We start from the raw sequence: 18,391 nt of genomic DNA on the forward strand, positions 1-18,391 counted from the left end.
AGACATAATGTTTGAGAGGGGAGAGGGAAGGAACAGGAAAGGCCTTAGTATTTTGAGAAATTGTGTGGCAACTTTTGCATCTCTTCTTTGCCCATTTTTTTTTCCTCCTGATGTTCACCCACCCCATCACTTTTCCCTTATTGATGAATATCACTAAAGACACATGGTAGTAGAATTATTTGTAGTAGGTCTCTAGTTTTATTTAAAGTAGTTGAATAAGGCACTTAAATTACCATTGCCCAAAGTGGTGAAAAGAAATCAAGTTAGTGATAATTTTTTAAGAGTTACGTCTGCGTAATAGTATTTTTTAAATATATGAATTCTCTAGAAAGTTTAATTTAAAAATGTATCATGTGGCTGGGCATGGTGGCTCATGCCTATAATCCCAGCACTTTGGGAAGCGGAGGCAAGCAGATCACTTGAGCCCAGGAGTTCCAGGCTGGGCAACATAGTGAGACCCTGTCTTTAAAAAAAAAAAAAAATCATGTGATGATGACCTCTGGAAAATCCTCCAATTCAGCACAGCAATCCTGTTAGAGATTTCGGTTGTTAGAGATCTGCCCTGGATTTCTTATTTTCTAGTGATTAGCTTTAGGTAGATATTAATAAATGAGGAGAAGGTACCTGGGCAGTCAAGAAATCAGCCTTCAAAAGGTATATATATGGGAAGTTATTTTTCTAATTAGTGGAATATTGGCAAGTAAAGTTTAAAGATGGAGAAAGTACTTTACAGGACTTGGAAAAAGCAATTAATATATCAGCACCTAGAATGAAAACCTAAAATTCTGTAGTAATAAAAAGTGAACAATCTTTCTAAATTAATACAGAATTATTCAAATAAGTTTCTTCCAGTTCCCCATTGCCTGACCATGAGTATAGTAAATTCTCTACTAGATTGCTTTTTTTTTTGGTGGTGGTGGTGGTAAAAAACACCTAACATATATTTACCCTCTTAACAACTTATAAGTGTGTATTACAGCGTCGTTAACTATGTGTACATTGTTGTACAACAGATCTCCAGAACTTTTTCATATTGTGTGACTAAAACTCTGTACTCGTTAAACAAATCCCCATTTCCCCCTCATCAGCCCCAGCAATCACCATTCTGTTATACTTTATGTTTCTGTGAGCTTAACTACTTTAGATAATCCGCGTAAGTAGAATCATGCAGTATTTGTCTTTCTGTGATTGGCTTATTTCACTTAACATAATGTCCTCAAGGTTCATCCATGTTGTAACATGTAACAAGATTTTTTTTAAGGCTGAATAATATTTCTTTGTATTTATGTACCACATTTTCTTTATCAATTCATTTGTCAATGTACATTTAGGTTACTTCCACATCTTGGCTTTTGTGACTAATGCTGCAGTGCATATAAGTTTCTGAATATCTCTTTGATATTCTGCTTTCGGTTTTTTTGGATAAATACCCAGAAGTGGGATTACTGGATCATATGGTAGTTCTATTTTTAATTTTTTGAGGAACCTCTGTACTGCTTTCCGTAGCAGCTGCACCATTTTACATTTCTGCCAGCAGTTCACAGGGGTTTCAATTTCTCCACATGCTCACCAACACTTGTTGTTTCCTGTTTTTTTGACAGTGGCCATCCTAATGAGTATAGTGGCCATCCTAATGAGTATAAGGTGATAGCTCACTATGGTTTTGAGTTCCCTGATGACTAATGATGTTGAGTATCTTTTCACACAGCAAGCATGCTTTTTGACCACTTACGTATCTTTTTTGGAGAAATATCTATTAATTACTTCGCCCATTTTTTATTGAGGTTATTTGTTTTTATGTTATTGAGTTGCAGGCATTCTTTACATATTCTGAATATTTACTCCTTATCCAGTATGTTTTGCCAATATTTTTCCCATTCTCTAGCTTGCCCCCTACAAGGTTGCCTTTTAACAGCCCAGGACTGTCTGTTATTGTCACAGCCTTAGCTTAAATCTGACTCTGGTAATTCACATCAACCCCAGCTTGATTCTTACCTAATTCCTAACTCTAGACTTAAATTTTGACTGCCTTCCCTTTCCACATTGTCTTAGCTATCTTTATTGATAGCTTTACTGCTAACCCTGATTTTCATTCCCCATGACCTCTTCTTTGCTAATATTTTAATAAGTGATGATTTTAAAATAAGGCATATGTTTGGCATAAACCAGGAAAAAATTATAATCTCCATATTAATCTTAAATGTAAAAATTTAAAGCAGAAGTTAAAATCTGCTTTATAAGAAGTTCTTATGTTAAAATAACCAAATTTGAAAATATTCCCTTTGAAGGAATAAGAGAGGCATGGTGTTTTGAATCAATACATTTGGTGAGTGTGTAGGAAGACAGTCATAGTTGTTGTGTGTCCCAAAGTCTTACACCTCTTTTTGACCCACTAATCAAACTAGAAATGTCACATGGAACTTGTTGAGTGAACCAGTAATTTTACATTTGTTAAAATAGAGTTATAGTAAGTGGCTGAATGTTCTGATTGACCACAAATAATGTAGAGTTTATTTCCTAGCAAATAATGAAAGATCGATGGATGAATGTTGGTCATGAAGAAGAAGAACTAAAGCCATATACTGAGCCTGATCCAGATTTCAATGACACAAAAAGAATAGGTAAGTATTTAAACATGGTAAGAAGTACTGTCCCTAGGCAGCAAGTAAGAGTTCTTTAGTGTACCAAAATAGTGTTTAAAAGTATAAATAGGAAGCAATTTTTATTTGAAAAATACTTGCATTATCATTTTAATGATAATACACTAAAAATTATACATTTCAAGTTCCCTAATTTGTTCTCATATATATTATGGTCTAATTCAATGTTTGACAATGATGATATAAAACTTAATGTAAATAAATTGAATTCTTTACTTTCAGTTATGCCCAGCAGGAGGAATGGCTGATATGACTATCAGCACTGATCAGACTGATAAGTATCAGCGAACATAGCATGTATTTTAACCAAAGATACAGAGGCACTGAATTAAGAGTTGAACACTTTGGCTCTCCCTTTCTTTTTCTACTGTCTTAGCAATGTTTATTCTCCCTCGTCACTCGTCCTGCTACTGCCCATACCCAGCCAGAGCTGTCCTTCTAACTTGTTCTTTTCATTTCGCAATCCCTTCCCAAAGCCATCATTTAGTCTCAACTGAGTCATCTCAACTGTGTTCCTGTTTGACTTGAGGGCAGAGTAGCAGGGGAGAGCATTTTAGGGTATTAGGAACCTGATCAGAAAAACCATGGAAATTCAGATCTCCCAAAGAAGAGTCACCCTACTGCAAATCAGAAAGCAGAAATTGTTAAGAGACGAAAGAAACCACTGCACGAGTAGCTGAGGATGAGTTGAGAGAAAGAGAATTTTGCGTGTAACAAAGACTGACATGGTCTTAGACTGGACAAAGAAAGTTAGCTCAGGAATGTATGAGGCAATGAGAAATTAAGTGGGCCCGTTAATATATTACCCATGATGTAGATAATTTCTGCATGTAAAAGTATCATTGTACAATATCTGTGAAAATATGGTATCCATATTAATAGTCCAGAAGTTTTTTAAACTACACTAAATTTTCATGACTAAGTTTTCATATTCAAAGTTGGCAGACTTGCCCCTGTTTGTTGATTTGTTTATGAAAATAAAACCATTTTCAGAAAATTTCTCTTTTTTAAATTTCTAGACATTATGGTCACCATGGGCTTTGCACGAGATGAAATAAATGATGCCTTAATAAATCAGAAGTATGATGAAGTTATGGCTACTTATATTCTTCTAGGTAGAAAACCACCTGAAGTAAGTTTTTCACCTTTTCAAATTACTGTGAATTATTTTTTGAGCTTATATATTAGTAAATATATTCTTTGTGGAATCAAAAATAATATAAAGATCCTACTCTAACATTCTTATTTGTTGGAACTCAAAAATCACAATGTTAAATTACAAACTGGTTTTATTTCTGGGTACCAAGACAGATTTTATGAAAGAATAGGCCTACTGTCTTTCTTAGCTCCAGGAGCCACCATTCACAGCCTAGCCTTTGAGAATGGCCTCCCCCACAGCTTGTGCATCCAAATGTAACAGTCCCACCAAAGGTAATATGGTTATTCCAGGTGTGCAGAAAAGACAGTGACTGAAACGTGAGGAAGTGATAGCATTTAAAATAAAATGTATGTCTTAAAGGATTGTTAAAAGAGGTAACTCCAGGAAAGGTTATGTGATGACATTTTGCCTTATAAAGTGTCAAGTGACTGATGCTTTCAGTTGGGAATTCTCAAGGCCAGGAGAACTATAATAAGGAGATATACTCAGAAAATAACTGTATACAAATGGTGAACTATGTTAGTCAGTTTTGCATTGCTATAAAGAAGTACCTGAGACTGGGTAATTTATAAAGAAAAGAAGCTTATTTGACTCACAGTACTGCAGGCTGTACACAAAGCATAGTGTTGGCATCTGCTTCTGATAAGAGCCTCAGGAAGCTTACAGACATGATGGAAGGTGAGGGGGAGCCAGCATGTCACATGGCAAGAGGGAGCAGGTGAGAGGTGGGGGAGGTGCCACGCTCTTTTAAATAACCAGATCTAGCGTGAACACAAAGAGGGAGAGCTTGTTACCATGAGGACAGCACCAGGCCATTCATGAAGGGTCCACCTTCTTGACTCAAATACCTCCCTCTAGGCCCACTCCAACATTGGAGGTCACACTTCAACATGAGATTTGGAGGGGACAGAGCGTCCAAACCGTATCATGAAGCATAAAAGCAAATGATTCTTTAGCAAAACAAATATAAAGGCTATACATGGAGAGTCAAGAACAGATTGCAGGACATTAACAATTTATTGGAAATTAGACATCTGTGGGAGGTATTTTAGAGACAAAAAGCTGAAATTATTTATAATTCCATAGTAACTGTTAATGGAGCAGTGCATTCCAGCTGGCATATATTGAACCTTTATTGTACCAGAAACGATGCTGGGTACTGTGAATAGAAAGACGAGAAAGTCTCTGCTCTCAAGGAGCCCTTGGTCTAGAGGTGAGGCGAGCAGTTAATAGTATGGTACAGTATGTGTTCTCATTTGGGGGATGCACAGCATACTCTGGGAGCATATAGGTGGACATGTACCTACAGTAGGCTAAGGTCAGACCCACCAAGGCAGGTCTGTGTGACATGTAAGAAGTAGAATTAACAGTAGTACTTGGGGACCAGTTAGAAATAAGAGATAAGAGCCCATGAGATTTCCAATATGGATGACTGTGCAAGCACATTTGCCAAGATAGGAAAGGTACAGATTTCAGGGGGAAGAGAAGAAGTTCAATTTGGGATGGTTAAATTTGAGATTCTGTTGGATGGAGCTGTCTATTAGGCATTTGGATATATAGATCTGAATTAGGGGGAGAGATTTGAATAATTAACAGATTTGGAGTCTTCATTAGAGGGGAACACATTGCACATAGTAATGTGCCAGGGACTGTTCTAAGGACTTTGCAAATATTAATTAATCTAATCCTCCCAGTGAACCTACCAGGTGGGTACTATTATAATGGAAGAGAATCTTTAGTGGAGACATTAACAGCTAGAGATGTGGTATCAAAGAAGCCAAGTCAAGAGAATTTTAAGTGGGAAATAGTACAAATGGTTATTTCTAAAGGCTTTGAACTGTTTCTACTTAGATTTTAAAGTACACTCCTGAGGTCTTTAATTTTCCTGTTAATTTAAATATAAAAGAAGCACTAATTTTATAAGTATATAACCGTACCATGCATGAATTTAAATGAAGTGTGAATTGTATCAAATATAAATGGATGAGGCTACTGGTAAGTAGTAAGAGCCTGAACTTTGGAGCCAGCTTCACTGGATCTAAGTCCCCCCAACCCCTGCCCTATCCCAGCACAACCACTAACTGTGCAACTAAGGCAATTAATTTTCTGTGCCTCAGTTTTCTTATCTATAAAATGAGGGCAATAATAGTGCTTATCTTTTAGGATCATTGAAAGTGTTAAATGAATGAGCACTTATAAACTCGGAACAGTTTCTAGTGGATTATTATGGGCTTAAAAACTCGGAACAGTTTCTAGCGGATTATTATGTGCTCTGCATTAGCTGTTTATCATCATCAGTATTACTCTGCGATTTATCACTAGTATTATCTGTATATGAATTTAGATTTCCTATTGGGATGCCAGTGAGGCCATCAAAAGTTTGCTGGCAGCAAACAACTTGTATGTTACAGAGAGAGGGATAGTGTGTCAACCCGCAGTTTACCATGCTGAGTTCTAAGTAGATACGGTTTCCTGATCAGAAACAGTAAACTGTATTTTTTTTTTTTTTTTGCAAATGTGGAGAAAACAAAACAAACAAATCTATATGTATGTTTATATGCATACATATGTGTATATACATGTGTGTATATTTAAAATTTTAGATTTTATTTTAAGTTTGAATCTCAATAATGCCCCTTAACTTTTTTAACCTCAGTTTTTCCATCTGTAAAGTGTAGGTTAATACATCATAGGTTTGTTGTGATGATTAAATAAAGTAACATATAGAAAGAGCTTAGCACAGTGCCTAGTCTATAATAACCATTCAATAATTGGTAGCTGTTCTTTGGTATTTTGACTAAACTAAGGATTTGTACAAGATAATAGAAGATTATGAGTAGTCACTAAAGCATATTCTATCCAGTTCACTCCTTTTCCTGCTTGCCAACTTAAAGTTCTAGGCCCAATACTACACTGTTTTTTCAGTTTGGATTACTTCTTATATAACTTTAAATCATTTAGAAAATCAAAAGTGCAGTATTTGTGCAAACTTTTTTTTTTTTTTTTTTTTTTTTTTTTTGCTTTAAAATCCTTGTGGTTTTTCTTCTTATAGTTTGAAGGTGGTGAATCATTATCCAGTGGAAACTTGTGTCAGAGGTCCCGGCCCAGTAGTGACTTAAACAACAGCACTCTTCAGTCCCCTGCTCACCTGAAGGTCCAGAGAAGTATCTCAGCAAATCAGAAGCAGCGGCGTTTCAGTGATCATGGTAGGGGAAAAAGTCAAATAAGTGAAACAACACACGGGTTCTACCTAAACTTGTGTTTTTAAAGCATTGTACATTCACGTATCTATGTACTTGTGTCATCTAGTTCTCACAGACTTATATTACTGAATTATAAATATAATCCCTTTTACAGGGACTGACCTGATTTTTGAAATCACAATTTAATCTTCGTTCAGAGTTTAAAGCATGCAAATGTGGATAATTTTAATACAGAGTTTTTGTTTGTGAGCAGAAAATAAATCAGTTGTTTTTCAGCTCATTATGCTATTTTTTTTTTTTAAATTATAGCTGGTCCATCCATTCCTCCTGCTGTATCATATACCAAAAGAGCTCAGGCTAACAGTGTGGAAAGTGAACAGAAAGAAGAGTGGGACAAAGATGTGGCTCGAAAACTTGGCAGCACAACAGTTGGATCAAAAAGCGAGATGACTGCAAGCCCTCTTGTAGGGCCAGAGAGGAAAAAATCTTCAACTATTCCAAGTGTGAGTAAATATTCTGGTATATTGCAATTTATTGTAATAACTTGTTTCAGGGTTATGGGTAAAATTTTTATCTTTCATTTTTTTAATGATTGAAAATTTTAAAGGGAATTATACTTTAAAGAACATGTAAAAGGGACCACACTTCTCATAAATGCAAGTTAAAAACAACAAAAAAGAATTCGTTTTTGCATGTATAACACAACACAAAATGGTACATTAAACTTTCCCGCTTCATTTTCCTTTTTATAATGTTTATTTAATATCATATTGGCACATTACATTTTTATTTACAAATAAGCCGTTTAATGAAGGCAGACTCAGGTAATAATTAATTTATAAAGTTGCCTCACGTTATTCACTTAAAAACAGCAAACCATAGAAATTATATAATGGGAACTAGAAGAGGGTTTGAAATGTTCTCCCATAAGGCAGCAGGGAAGAATAGAGATAGAACATATAAAAGAAAACTAAGATATATGAAAGGTAGAAATAGAATTGGTAACATTCAGATAATAGGTGTTTTGAAAGGAAAGGGAGCAAAATGAAGGAAGAGAAATAGTTAAAGAAATAATAACAAAAAATAAAGAGGGAAGATTTCATTTTGAAAGGACCCAGAGTCTCAAATAGAAGCCAGAAAGAAAATCTATTCCTGGACTCTTGAAGTGGAATTTATAGATACCGAAAACAAGGTGAAGAATATTTTAAAGATTCCAGAGTCAGAGTGAAGAAAACCTTAAAACAAACAAGATTCTGTAGTCCCAGCTACTCAGGAGGCTGAGGCAGGAGAATAGCATGAACCTGGGAGGTGGAGCTTGCAGTGAGCTGAGATCATGCCACTGCACTCCAGCCTGGGCAACAGAGCGAGACTCCGTTTCAAAAAATTAAAAAAAAAAAAAAAACAAGGAACAAGATTCAGATTGATCTTAGGTTTCTCAACAGCAACATGGATACAGTAAAGTAAAGGGGAAAATATTTTTAAAGTATTTAAAGAAAAGCACATTGAGCCTAGAAATTTTATCTAGCCGTGTTGACATTTAAATATGAAGGTACAAAAACCATGCATGTTCTTTGGCATAAAATGTCTCAACTGTTTGACTACACAGTGACCATTTGAAAACACCTTAGTTGGAGGATGTATTCTTACAGGAAGAGAAATGAATCTAGAATGTTGCTGTAAAATATATAGGAGTTGAAAGTAATCAACTTACTGAAGTATTGTATGTAGTAACATAAGCAAAAAGAGGAAAATAATGAAAATTCAGAATCAAAACTCTGGATAGTATCCAGGGCATAAGGATAGACGTGGAGATAACTACTTTAAGAATTGATGGATATAACCACTTAGCTTCCACCTGATCTGTTTAGAAACGATTGAACTATAATGAGACTTATATTTGCCTTAGAGGACAGTTTCCAGTGTAATCACCCTGCATAGCAGAAAGAAATAATTGGTCCTGTACTTTCTACCACTTAATATTAACCTGTCATTTGACTGAACTGAGTCTTATTTTCCCATGAACATACTCAGCTTTGTCTATCTCCATGCCTGTCTTTATGTAGTGCCCTTGCCTAAACATTCCCATTACATTATGAAAATTCCATTTCCATAGATCATTTCAAGTCTTGTCCCTGGATAGAATCTTTTATGGCCGAATACTCCAAAACTCATCAGCTTTTTCAATTGCTTATCCTGTCATTTAGCTCTTAGCTGCTTATATGCTGTCTTGTTTCATTCACTGTTATTTTCCCATGTAAACCTTCTCTCCCCAGATTTATAATCTGTTGTATATTGACACAGTAGCTTTCTCAGAGTCATTAGTGCTGAAGCATGTAGTGTGTATTCAAAGCATATTTATTAAAGAAGGCATAAAAATTAAGGGATTAGTTTAAATTCAACTTAATTATGCCATACTTATTTATCGTTTTTTTAAAAAACATAAGCTAAAAGATTTTGATAGAGAAATTCTGTTCTTAGCCACATAATACTATAATATATTGTTATTTACTGTTTTAATTTTGGTAGTTTGAGAAACCAAAGTAATGTGTTTTGTTTAATTTTAGCATTTCAGGAGTTTCTAAAGTAAAATTAATCATCTCTTCTTCCCTATCCATTTCCTTTTAGTCTGAACTCCTAATATAACTAGTGCTAATCGTTTAGGATGAATTCTTCTATAGATTTTCCTTCGTTAAAGAAAACAGACCAGGTGCAGTGGCTCATGACTATAATCCCAGCACTTTGGTAGGCTGTGGAGGATGGCTTGCTTGAGACCAGGAGTTTGAGACCAGCCTGGGTAACCTAGTGCAACTTGATTTCTACAAAGTATTTTTAAATTAGCCTGGTGTAGTATTGCATGCCTGTAGTTCCAGCTACTTGGAAGGCTGAGGAGGGAGGATGACTTGAGCCCTGGAGTTTGAGGCTGCAATGAGCTATGAGCTATGGTTGTACCACTGTGCTCTAGCCTGGATGACAGAGTGACAGACCCTGTCAAAAAAATAAAAATAAATAAGTGAATGAATATGTACATAGAGAATTATTTTATTTTACTTTTTCATAAAAATGAAATCATACTATGTAACATTTTAACTTTTTTCACTTATAATAGTTTGGGGATCCTTCTAGATCAGAACATCAAGATCTTTTTAATAGATGCATATTATTTCATTAGTATTAACAGATAGATATATCATAATTTATTCAACCTTTCTTTTGGTGAAGTGTTCACAGTTTTTCATTTCTCCAGAGTACACATCCTTATACATTTATGTTATTGGTATACGTCTTATAGAGACATTCTCAAAAGTTCCATCTCTAGGTCTATGTGACAACACTTCTTTTTAACCTCAGCCGCAGAGGCAGGTTCCTCATGCTCCTCAGTCCATGACACAGTCACCCTTGGTCTGTGCAGCCCCATCCCCACTCCCACTCACCTCACCTAAAGCCTCGGCTCTGATGTGTCTTAGTGTACTTGACTATGTGTATATCTTTGGAATATATACATTTAAATTTTTAACAAATGCTACCAAAGTAATTTTCCAAATGGTTGGGGTAATTCAGAGAGTAGTTATTTCTCCACAAACTCATCAAAGATTGATATTATCAATCTTTAGCATTTTTGCCAATCTGAAGGGCAAAAAGAAAAAAAAAGGTATCCATTTGTTTTCAGTTTGCATTTTCTTGTCTATTGGTGACATTGATGGTGTGGCTCACAAAACCTAAAATGTTGACTATATGACTCTACAGAAAAAGTTTGCTAATCACTGCTTTAAAGCCAAAATACACAGCTGTAATACCTTTTCTCTTGAGGTAATTTTTAGAAAGTACTTCAGCATTTACAATTCAAGCCCTGTAATAGTGTAAAATATTGCCTGAACAAATGAACATTTTTACCAGTGTCAGTAGAATAGAATATAATGGAAAATATTAAATCTATTCAAATGGCATGAAACGGTCCCCTTCCTTTCAGATGGAAAAAGAAATAGTGCCCATAACATGCATAGGTAATTAATAGGTGAAAGTACATTTAATGTTTATAAAATCAGAATTTTCTTAGTCAATAGTAAAAGCTCTTGCTTGTAAGTATGATTCTATTGACAGTATTATTTAATACTAGTTTAGTATCTTGACTCAAGGATGATACTGGCAGATGAGCTTTAAAATTGACCAGTTAATAGACAGCATGGGGAGAGTTTTGAGTTAAATAGTTAAATAGAATAATGGTTGGATAAATGTTTTGGTTAATTATCTGAGTCATCTGTTTTATTGTTCATCACCCACAACCATCACAGACTAGAAATGAAAGGAGTCTCTCTTAGTTCATTTGTGTTGCTGTAACAGAATGCCACATAATGGATACTTTATAAAGAAAAGAAATTTCTTTCTCATAGCTCTGGAGGCTGGGTAGTTCAATATCAAGATGCCAACTTCTGTAAGGGCAATCTTGCTGCATCACCCCATGACATAAAGTGAGGTCAAGAGAGCACACGCAAGAAAATAAGAGGGGGCCAAATATGCTTTTTATAACAAAGCCACTCTCGAGATAACTAACCCACTTTCACAAGAATTCATTTGTGAGACCAGAGCCTAATCACCTCTTATCAAGCCACACCTCCCAACACTTTTGCATTAGGGATCAAGTTTCTAACACAGGAACTTCAGGAGACACATTCAAACTGTAGCAGAGTATTACTATTTGTAAGTAAGGTGCAGGAAAAACAAACTTTATGTTTTCCTTCTAGAAATTCCCATCCAAAAGTTACATGTGGGAATATAGGGAAAACCCTTGACTAGCCTAGAAACTTGGGAGCTCAGTGTTGAGTTTTGAAGACACAAATATGTTGTGCTGTTTTTGAATCAAGAAAACAATAAAACTTGTAAAGGTATTTTCCATATTAATCTATCACATGTATGAGCAGTACAAAATATAAAATGATGTAAACCACTATGATATGAATCTTAGTGCCCCCCGCATCCTCTGCCAAAATTTATATGTTAAAATTCTAACCCTAAAGGTGGTAGTATTAGGCCGGGCGCGGTGGCTCAAGCCTGTAATCCCAGCACTTTGGGAGGCCGAGATGGGCGGATCACGAGGTCAGGAGATCGAGACCATCCTGGCTAACACGGTGAAACCCCGTCTCTACTAAGAAATACAAAAAATAGCCGGGTGAGGTGGCAGCGCCTGTAGTCCCAGCTACTCGGGAGGCTGAGGCCGGAGAATGGCGTGAACCCGGGAGGCAGAGCTTGCAGTGAGCTGAGATCCGGCCACTGCACTCCAGCCTGGGCTACAGAGCGAGACTCCGTCTCAAAAAAAAAAAATAAATTAATTAATTAAAAAAAAATAAATGTGGTAGTATTAGAAGATGGGGCCTTTAGGAGATGATTAGGTCATGAGGGCTGTCACGAATGGAATTAGTGCCCCTATAAAAGAGGCCCAAGGGAGCTTGTTCTACCCTTCTACCATGTGAAATCACAACAAAAAGATGGCCATCTAGGAAGCAGGCCTTCACGCACCTTGATCTTAATCTCACAGCCTCAAGAACTGTGAGAAATAAATTTCTGTGGTTTATAAGCCAGCCAGTTTATGATATTTTGTTATAGCAGCCCAAACAGACTAAGACATTAACTCTAAGAAAAGTATTAATCAATTTTTTTACAAAGTAAGGGGAAGAAGGAAGGGCCAAAGATGGCTGAGTAGAAACAATGCCTGTCTAAAGCTCCCATCGAGAGGAACGCAAAAGGCAAGTGATTTCTGCCCTTCCAGCTGAGGTACCCATGGTCTTTCATTAGAACTGACTAGGTGGTTGGTGTAACCCGTGAAGAGCAAGGAAAAGCTGTGGGGGGCAGGGATGAGCGGTTCATCCAGGAGCTGCACTGGGCCAAGAGAGGCAGTGAGGGAGTGTGCTGCCTGCCTGGGGCACTACGCTTTTCCCATGGATTTTTGCAACTCATGGATCGGGAGATTCCCTGTGAGCCTACACCACCAGGGCCTTGGGTCCCAAGCACAAAACTGAGCAGACCCATGGCAGCTGCTCCTGCCAGAAACCATTTGGGCAGGCACTGAGCTGCAGGAGTTTTTACATAATCTGGTGGCTCCCGAAACTCCAGAAAGGCAAGAGATCTGTCCACTCCCACGGAAAGGGGGCTGAAGCCAGGGAGCCAAGCAGCCTCACTCAGGGGGTCCCACTCCCATGGATCCCCGCAAACTAAGACCCACTGACTTGGAATCCCCGCTGGCCAGCACAGCAGCCTAGACTCTGCCTGAGATGACCAAGTTCCCCGTGTTGGGGGCAACCACCATTACTGCAGCTCTAGTCAGTGATTTTCCCCTGCCAGTGTTAGGGAGGCTGCACGGTTTGGAATGGGCTGTGTTCCCCACAGCACAGCATAGCAGCTATGGCAGATCACTGCCAGACTGCTTCTTTAGGTGGGACCCAGATCCATCCTTCCTCACCAGGCAGGGCCTCCCTGCAGGAATCCCAGCAACTCCAGCCAGGGACTTACAGACAGAACTCTCATCTCCCCGAGACAGAGCACCTGTGGGGAGGGGCAGCTGTGATCTCAAGTTAAGCAGTCCTACCTGCTGACTGAAGAGTCTGGGCGTTCAGGATGAGGGGGATTCCCCGAGCACAGAGCACCAGCTCCACCAAGCAACCAGACTGCTTCCTTAAGGACATCTGTGATACTGTGCTTTTTGTCTGGGTGAGACCTCCCAAGCTGACAACTTATACAGGAGAGTTCCAGCTGGCGTCAGATTGCTGCCCCTCTGGGACGAAGCTTCCAGAGAAAGGAGCAGACAGCAATCTGGCAAATGGGGTCTGGAGTAGACCCCCAGAAAACTGCAGCAGACCTGCAGAAGAGGGGCCTGAGTGTTAGAAGAAAAACAAACCAACAGAAAGCAATGACAGCTACATCAAAAACCCCATCCAAAGGTCAACGGCCTCAAAGATCAAAGGTAGATAAATCCACCAAGATGAGGAAAAACCAACTTGAAAATGCTGAAAATCCCCAAAGAAGAATGTTTCTTCTCCTCCAAATGATTGCAACACCTCTCCAGCAAGGGAAGAGAACTGGCTGAAGCTGAGATGGATTAACTGACAGAAGTAGGCTTAGGAAAGTGGGTAATAATGAACTTTGCTGAGCTAAAGGATTATGTTCAAACCCAGTGCAAAGAAGCTAAGAACCGTGACGGAAGATTACAGGAGCTGTTAACTAAAATAACCAGCTTAGAGAGGAACTTAATGACCTGATGGAGCCGAAAAACCTAGCACGAGAACTTCATGATGCAAATACAAGTAGCAATAGCCAAATAGACCAAGTGGAAGAGAGACTATCAGTTTGAAGACTATCTTAGTGAAATGAGGCAGGCAGTCAAGATTAGAGAAAAAAGGATGAATGAATGAACAAAACCTTCAAGAAACATGGGACTATGTAAAAAGACTTGATTGGAGTACTTAAAAGAGATGGGGAGAATGGAACCAAGTTGGAAAACACACTTCAGGATATCATCCAGGAGAACTTCCCCAATCTAGCAAGACAGGCCAACATTCAGATTCAGAAAATACAGAGAACCCCAATAAGATACTCCACAAGATCAACCGCAAGACACATAATCATCAGATTCTCCAAGGTCAAATGAAGGAAAAAATGTTAAGATCTACCAGAGAGAAAGGCCAGGTCACCTACAAAGGGAAGTCCATTAGACTAACAGCAGACCTCTCAGTGGAAACCCTGCAAGCCAAAAGAGATTGGGAGCCAATATTCAACGTTCTTAAAGAAAAGAATTTCCAACCCAGAATTTCATATCTGGCCAAACTAAGCTTCAAAAATGAAGGAGAAGTAAAATCCTTTTCAGATAAGCACATGCTGAGGGATTTTGCCACCACCAGGCCTGCCTTGCAAGAGCTCCTGAAGGAAGTACTAAACATGGATAGGAAAATTTGTTACCAGCCATTACAAAACACACTGAAGTACACAGACCAATGACACTATGAAGCAACTACGTTAACAAGTCTGCAGAATTGGCCACCCAGCATTATGATGACAGGATCAAATTCACACATAACAATATTAACCCTAAATGTAAATGGGCTAAATACCCCAATTAAGACACAGAATGGCAAGCTGGGTAAAGACAAGATCCATCAGTGTGCTGTATTCAAGAGACATATCTCACTTGCAGAGACACACATAGGCTCAAAATAAAGGAATGGAGGAAACTTTACCAAGCAAATGGAAAGCAGAAAAAAGCAGGGGTTGCAACTCTAGTTTCTGACAAAATAGACTTTAAACCAACAAAGGTCAAAAAAGACAAAGAAGGGCATTACATAATGGTAAAAGGTTCAATTCAATATGAAGAGCTAACTATCCTAAATATATATGCACCCAATATAGGAGGACCCAGATTCATAAAACAAGTTCTTAAAGACCTACAAAGAGACTTAGACACACACACACACAATAATAGTGGAAGACTTTAATACCCCACTGCCAGTATTAGACAGATCATCGAGACGGAAAAGTAACAAGATATTCAGGACTTGAACTCAGCTCTGGACCAAGTGGACCTGATAGATCTCTACAGAACTCTCTACCCCAAAACAACAGAATATACATTTTTCTTGGTGACACATGGTATTTACTCTAAAATTGATCACATAATTGGAAGTAAAACACTCCTCAGCAAATGCAAAAGAACTGAAATCCTAACAGTCTCCCAGACCACAGCACAATCAAATTAGAACTCAGGATGAAGAAGCACACTCAAAACCACACAATTACGTGGAAATTGAACGACCTGCTCCTGAATGACTTCTGGGTAAATAATGAAATTAAGGCAAAATCAAGAAATTCTTTGAAACTAGTGAGACCAAAAAGGCAACATAACAGAATTTCTGAGACACAGCTAAAGCAATGGTAAGAGGGAAATTTATAGCACTAAATACCACATCGAAAAGCTAGAAAGATCTCAAATCAACACCCTAATGTCACAACTAAAAGAATTAAAGAACCAAGAGCAAACAAACCATGTTTGTTTGTATTTCTATGGGGTCAATGGTGGCATCCTCCTTATCATTTGACTGTGTTTATTTAAATTTCTGGACACATATACCCTCCCAAGACTGAAAGGAAGAGCTTGAATCCCTGAACAGACCAATAACAAGTTCTTAAATTGAGGCAGTAATAAATCGCCTACCAACCAAAAATAGCCCAGGACCAGATGGATTTACAGCTGAATTCTAACAGAGGTACAAAGAGGAACTGAAACCATTTCTTCTGAAACTATTACAAACAATGAAAAGGAGGGTCTCCTCCCTGTCTCATTCTATAAGGCCAACATCATCCTGATACCAAAACCTAGCAGAGATACAACAAAAAAAGGAAAACTTCAGGTCAATATCCCTGATGAATATCGATTCAAAAATCCTCAACAAAATACTGGCAAACTGAATCCAGCAGCACATCAAAAAGCTTATCCGCCATGATCAAGTTGGCTTCATCCCCAGGATGCAAGGCTGGTTCAACATACGTGAATCAATAAATGTAATTAGTCACAGAAACAGCACTAAAGACAAAAACCACATGATTATCTCAATAGACACAGAAAAGGCCTTCGATAAAATTCAACATCCCTTCATGTTAAAAATTCTCAATAAACTAGGTATTGAAGGAACATATTTTGAGTTCCTTAAAAATAGTAAGAGCCGTATATCACAAACCCACAGCAAATATCATACTGAATGGGCAAAAGCTGGAAGCATTCCCCCTTGAAAATTGGTACAAGACAAGGATGCCTTCCCTCACCACTCGTTATTCAACATAGTATTGGAATTTCTGGCCAGAGCAATCAGGCAAGAGAAAGAAACAAAGAGCATTTAGATAGGAAAAGAGGAAGTCAAATTGTCTTTTTTGCAGATGACATGATCCTATATCTAGAAAACCCTATCATCTCAACCCAATAGCTTCTAAAGCTTATAAGCAACTATAGCAAAGTCTCAGGATACAAAATCAATGTGCAGAAATCACAGGCATTCCTTTACACCAACAACAGGCAAGCAGAGAGCCAAATCATGAATGAACTCCATTTACAATTGCCACGAAGAAATAAAATACCTAGGAATACAGCTAGCAAAGGAAGTGGGGGAACTCTTCAAGGAGAACTACAACCACTGCTCAAGAAAATCAGAGGACCAAAGAAGATGGAAAAGCGTTCCATGTTCATGGATAGGAAGAATCAATATTGTCAAAATGACTATACTGCCCAAGCAACTTATAAATTCAATGCTATTCTCATTAAACCACCATTGACATTCTTCACAGAATTAGAAAAAAAGTATTTTAAAATTCATAAAGAACCAAAAAAGAGTTCATATAGCCAAGATAATCCTAAGCAAAAAGAACAAAGCCAGAGGCATCACGCTATCTGACTTCAAACCGTACTGCAAGGCTGCAATAACCAAAACAGCATGGTATTGGTACAACAACAGGCATGTAGACCAATGGAACAGAATAGAGAACTCAGAAATAAAACTGTGCATCTACAACTCATCTTCAACAAAGTTGACCAAAACAAGCAATGGGGAAAGGAATCCCTATTTTAACAAATGGTGCTCAGAGAACTAGCTAGCCATATGCAGAAAATTGAAACTGGACCCTTCCCTTATACCTTATGCAAAAATTAACTCAAGATGGAGTAAAGACTTAAATATAAAACCCAGAACTATAAAAACCCTAGAAGAAAATCTAGGCCATACCACTCAGGACATAGGCATGGGCAAAGATTGTGTGATGAAATCGCCAAAAGGAATTGCAACAAAAGCAAAAATTGACAAAGGGATCTAATTAAACTAAAGACCTTCTGCATAGCAAAATAAATTGTCATCAGAGTGAACAGACAACCTACAGAATGGAAGAAAATATTTGCAATCTATCCATCTGACAAAGGTCTAACATCCAGAATCTACAAGGAACTTAAGCAAATTTACAAGAAAAAAAGAACCCCATTAAAAAGTGGGCAAAGGACATAAACAGACATTTCTCAAAAGAAGACATACACATGGCCAACAAATGTGAAAAAAAAGCTCAACATCACTAAATATTAGAAAAATGCAAATCAAAACCATAATGAGATACCATCTCATGCCAGTCAGAATGGTGATTATTAAAAAGTCAAGAAACAACAGATGCTGGCGAGGTTGCAGATAAACAATTTTACACTATTGGTAGGAATGTAAATTAGTTCAACCATTCTGGGAGACAGTGTGGTGATTCCTCAAAGATTTAGAACTGAAAATATCATTTGACCCAGCAATCCCATTACTAAGTATATACCCAAAGGAATATAAATCATTCTGTTATAAAGGTACATGCAC

At 37.6% G+C, this 18,391-nt stretch overlaps 1 protein-coding gene across 4 annotated transcripts in view; it reads left to right on the top strand.

The window, feature by feature from the left end:
• Positions 1 to 18,391, top strand: part of MARK1 (microtubule affinity regulating kinase 1) — a 142,788-nt gene that overhangs the window by 107,621 nt on the left and 16,776 nt on the right. For all 4 annotated transcript variants that reach the window (XM_015115877.3, XM_015115885.3, XM_015115881.3 and 1 more), the window contains exons 10-13: positions 2,522 to 2,621; positions 3,680 to 3,792; positions 6,872 to 7,025; positions 7,332 to 7,525. In XM_015115877.3, the coding sequence (XP_014971363.2) occupies positions 2,522 to 2,621; positions 3,680 to 3,792; positions 6,872 to 7,025; positions 7,332 to 7,525 (561 nt within the window). The remainder of the gene's footprint in view (positions 1 to 2,521; positions 2,622 to 3,679; positions 3,793 to 6,871; positions 7,026 to 7,331; positions 7,526 to 18,391) is intronic.

Source organism: Macaca mulatta, chromosome 1, assembly GCF_049350105.2.
Source record: "Macaca mulatta isolate MMU2019108-1 chromosome 1, T2T-MMU8v2.0, whole genome shotgun sequence".
NCBI lineage: Eukaryota > Metazoa > Chordata > Mammalia > Primates > Cercopithecidae > Macaca > Macaca mulatta.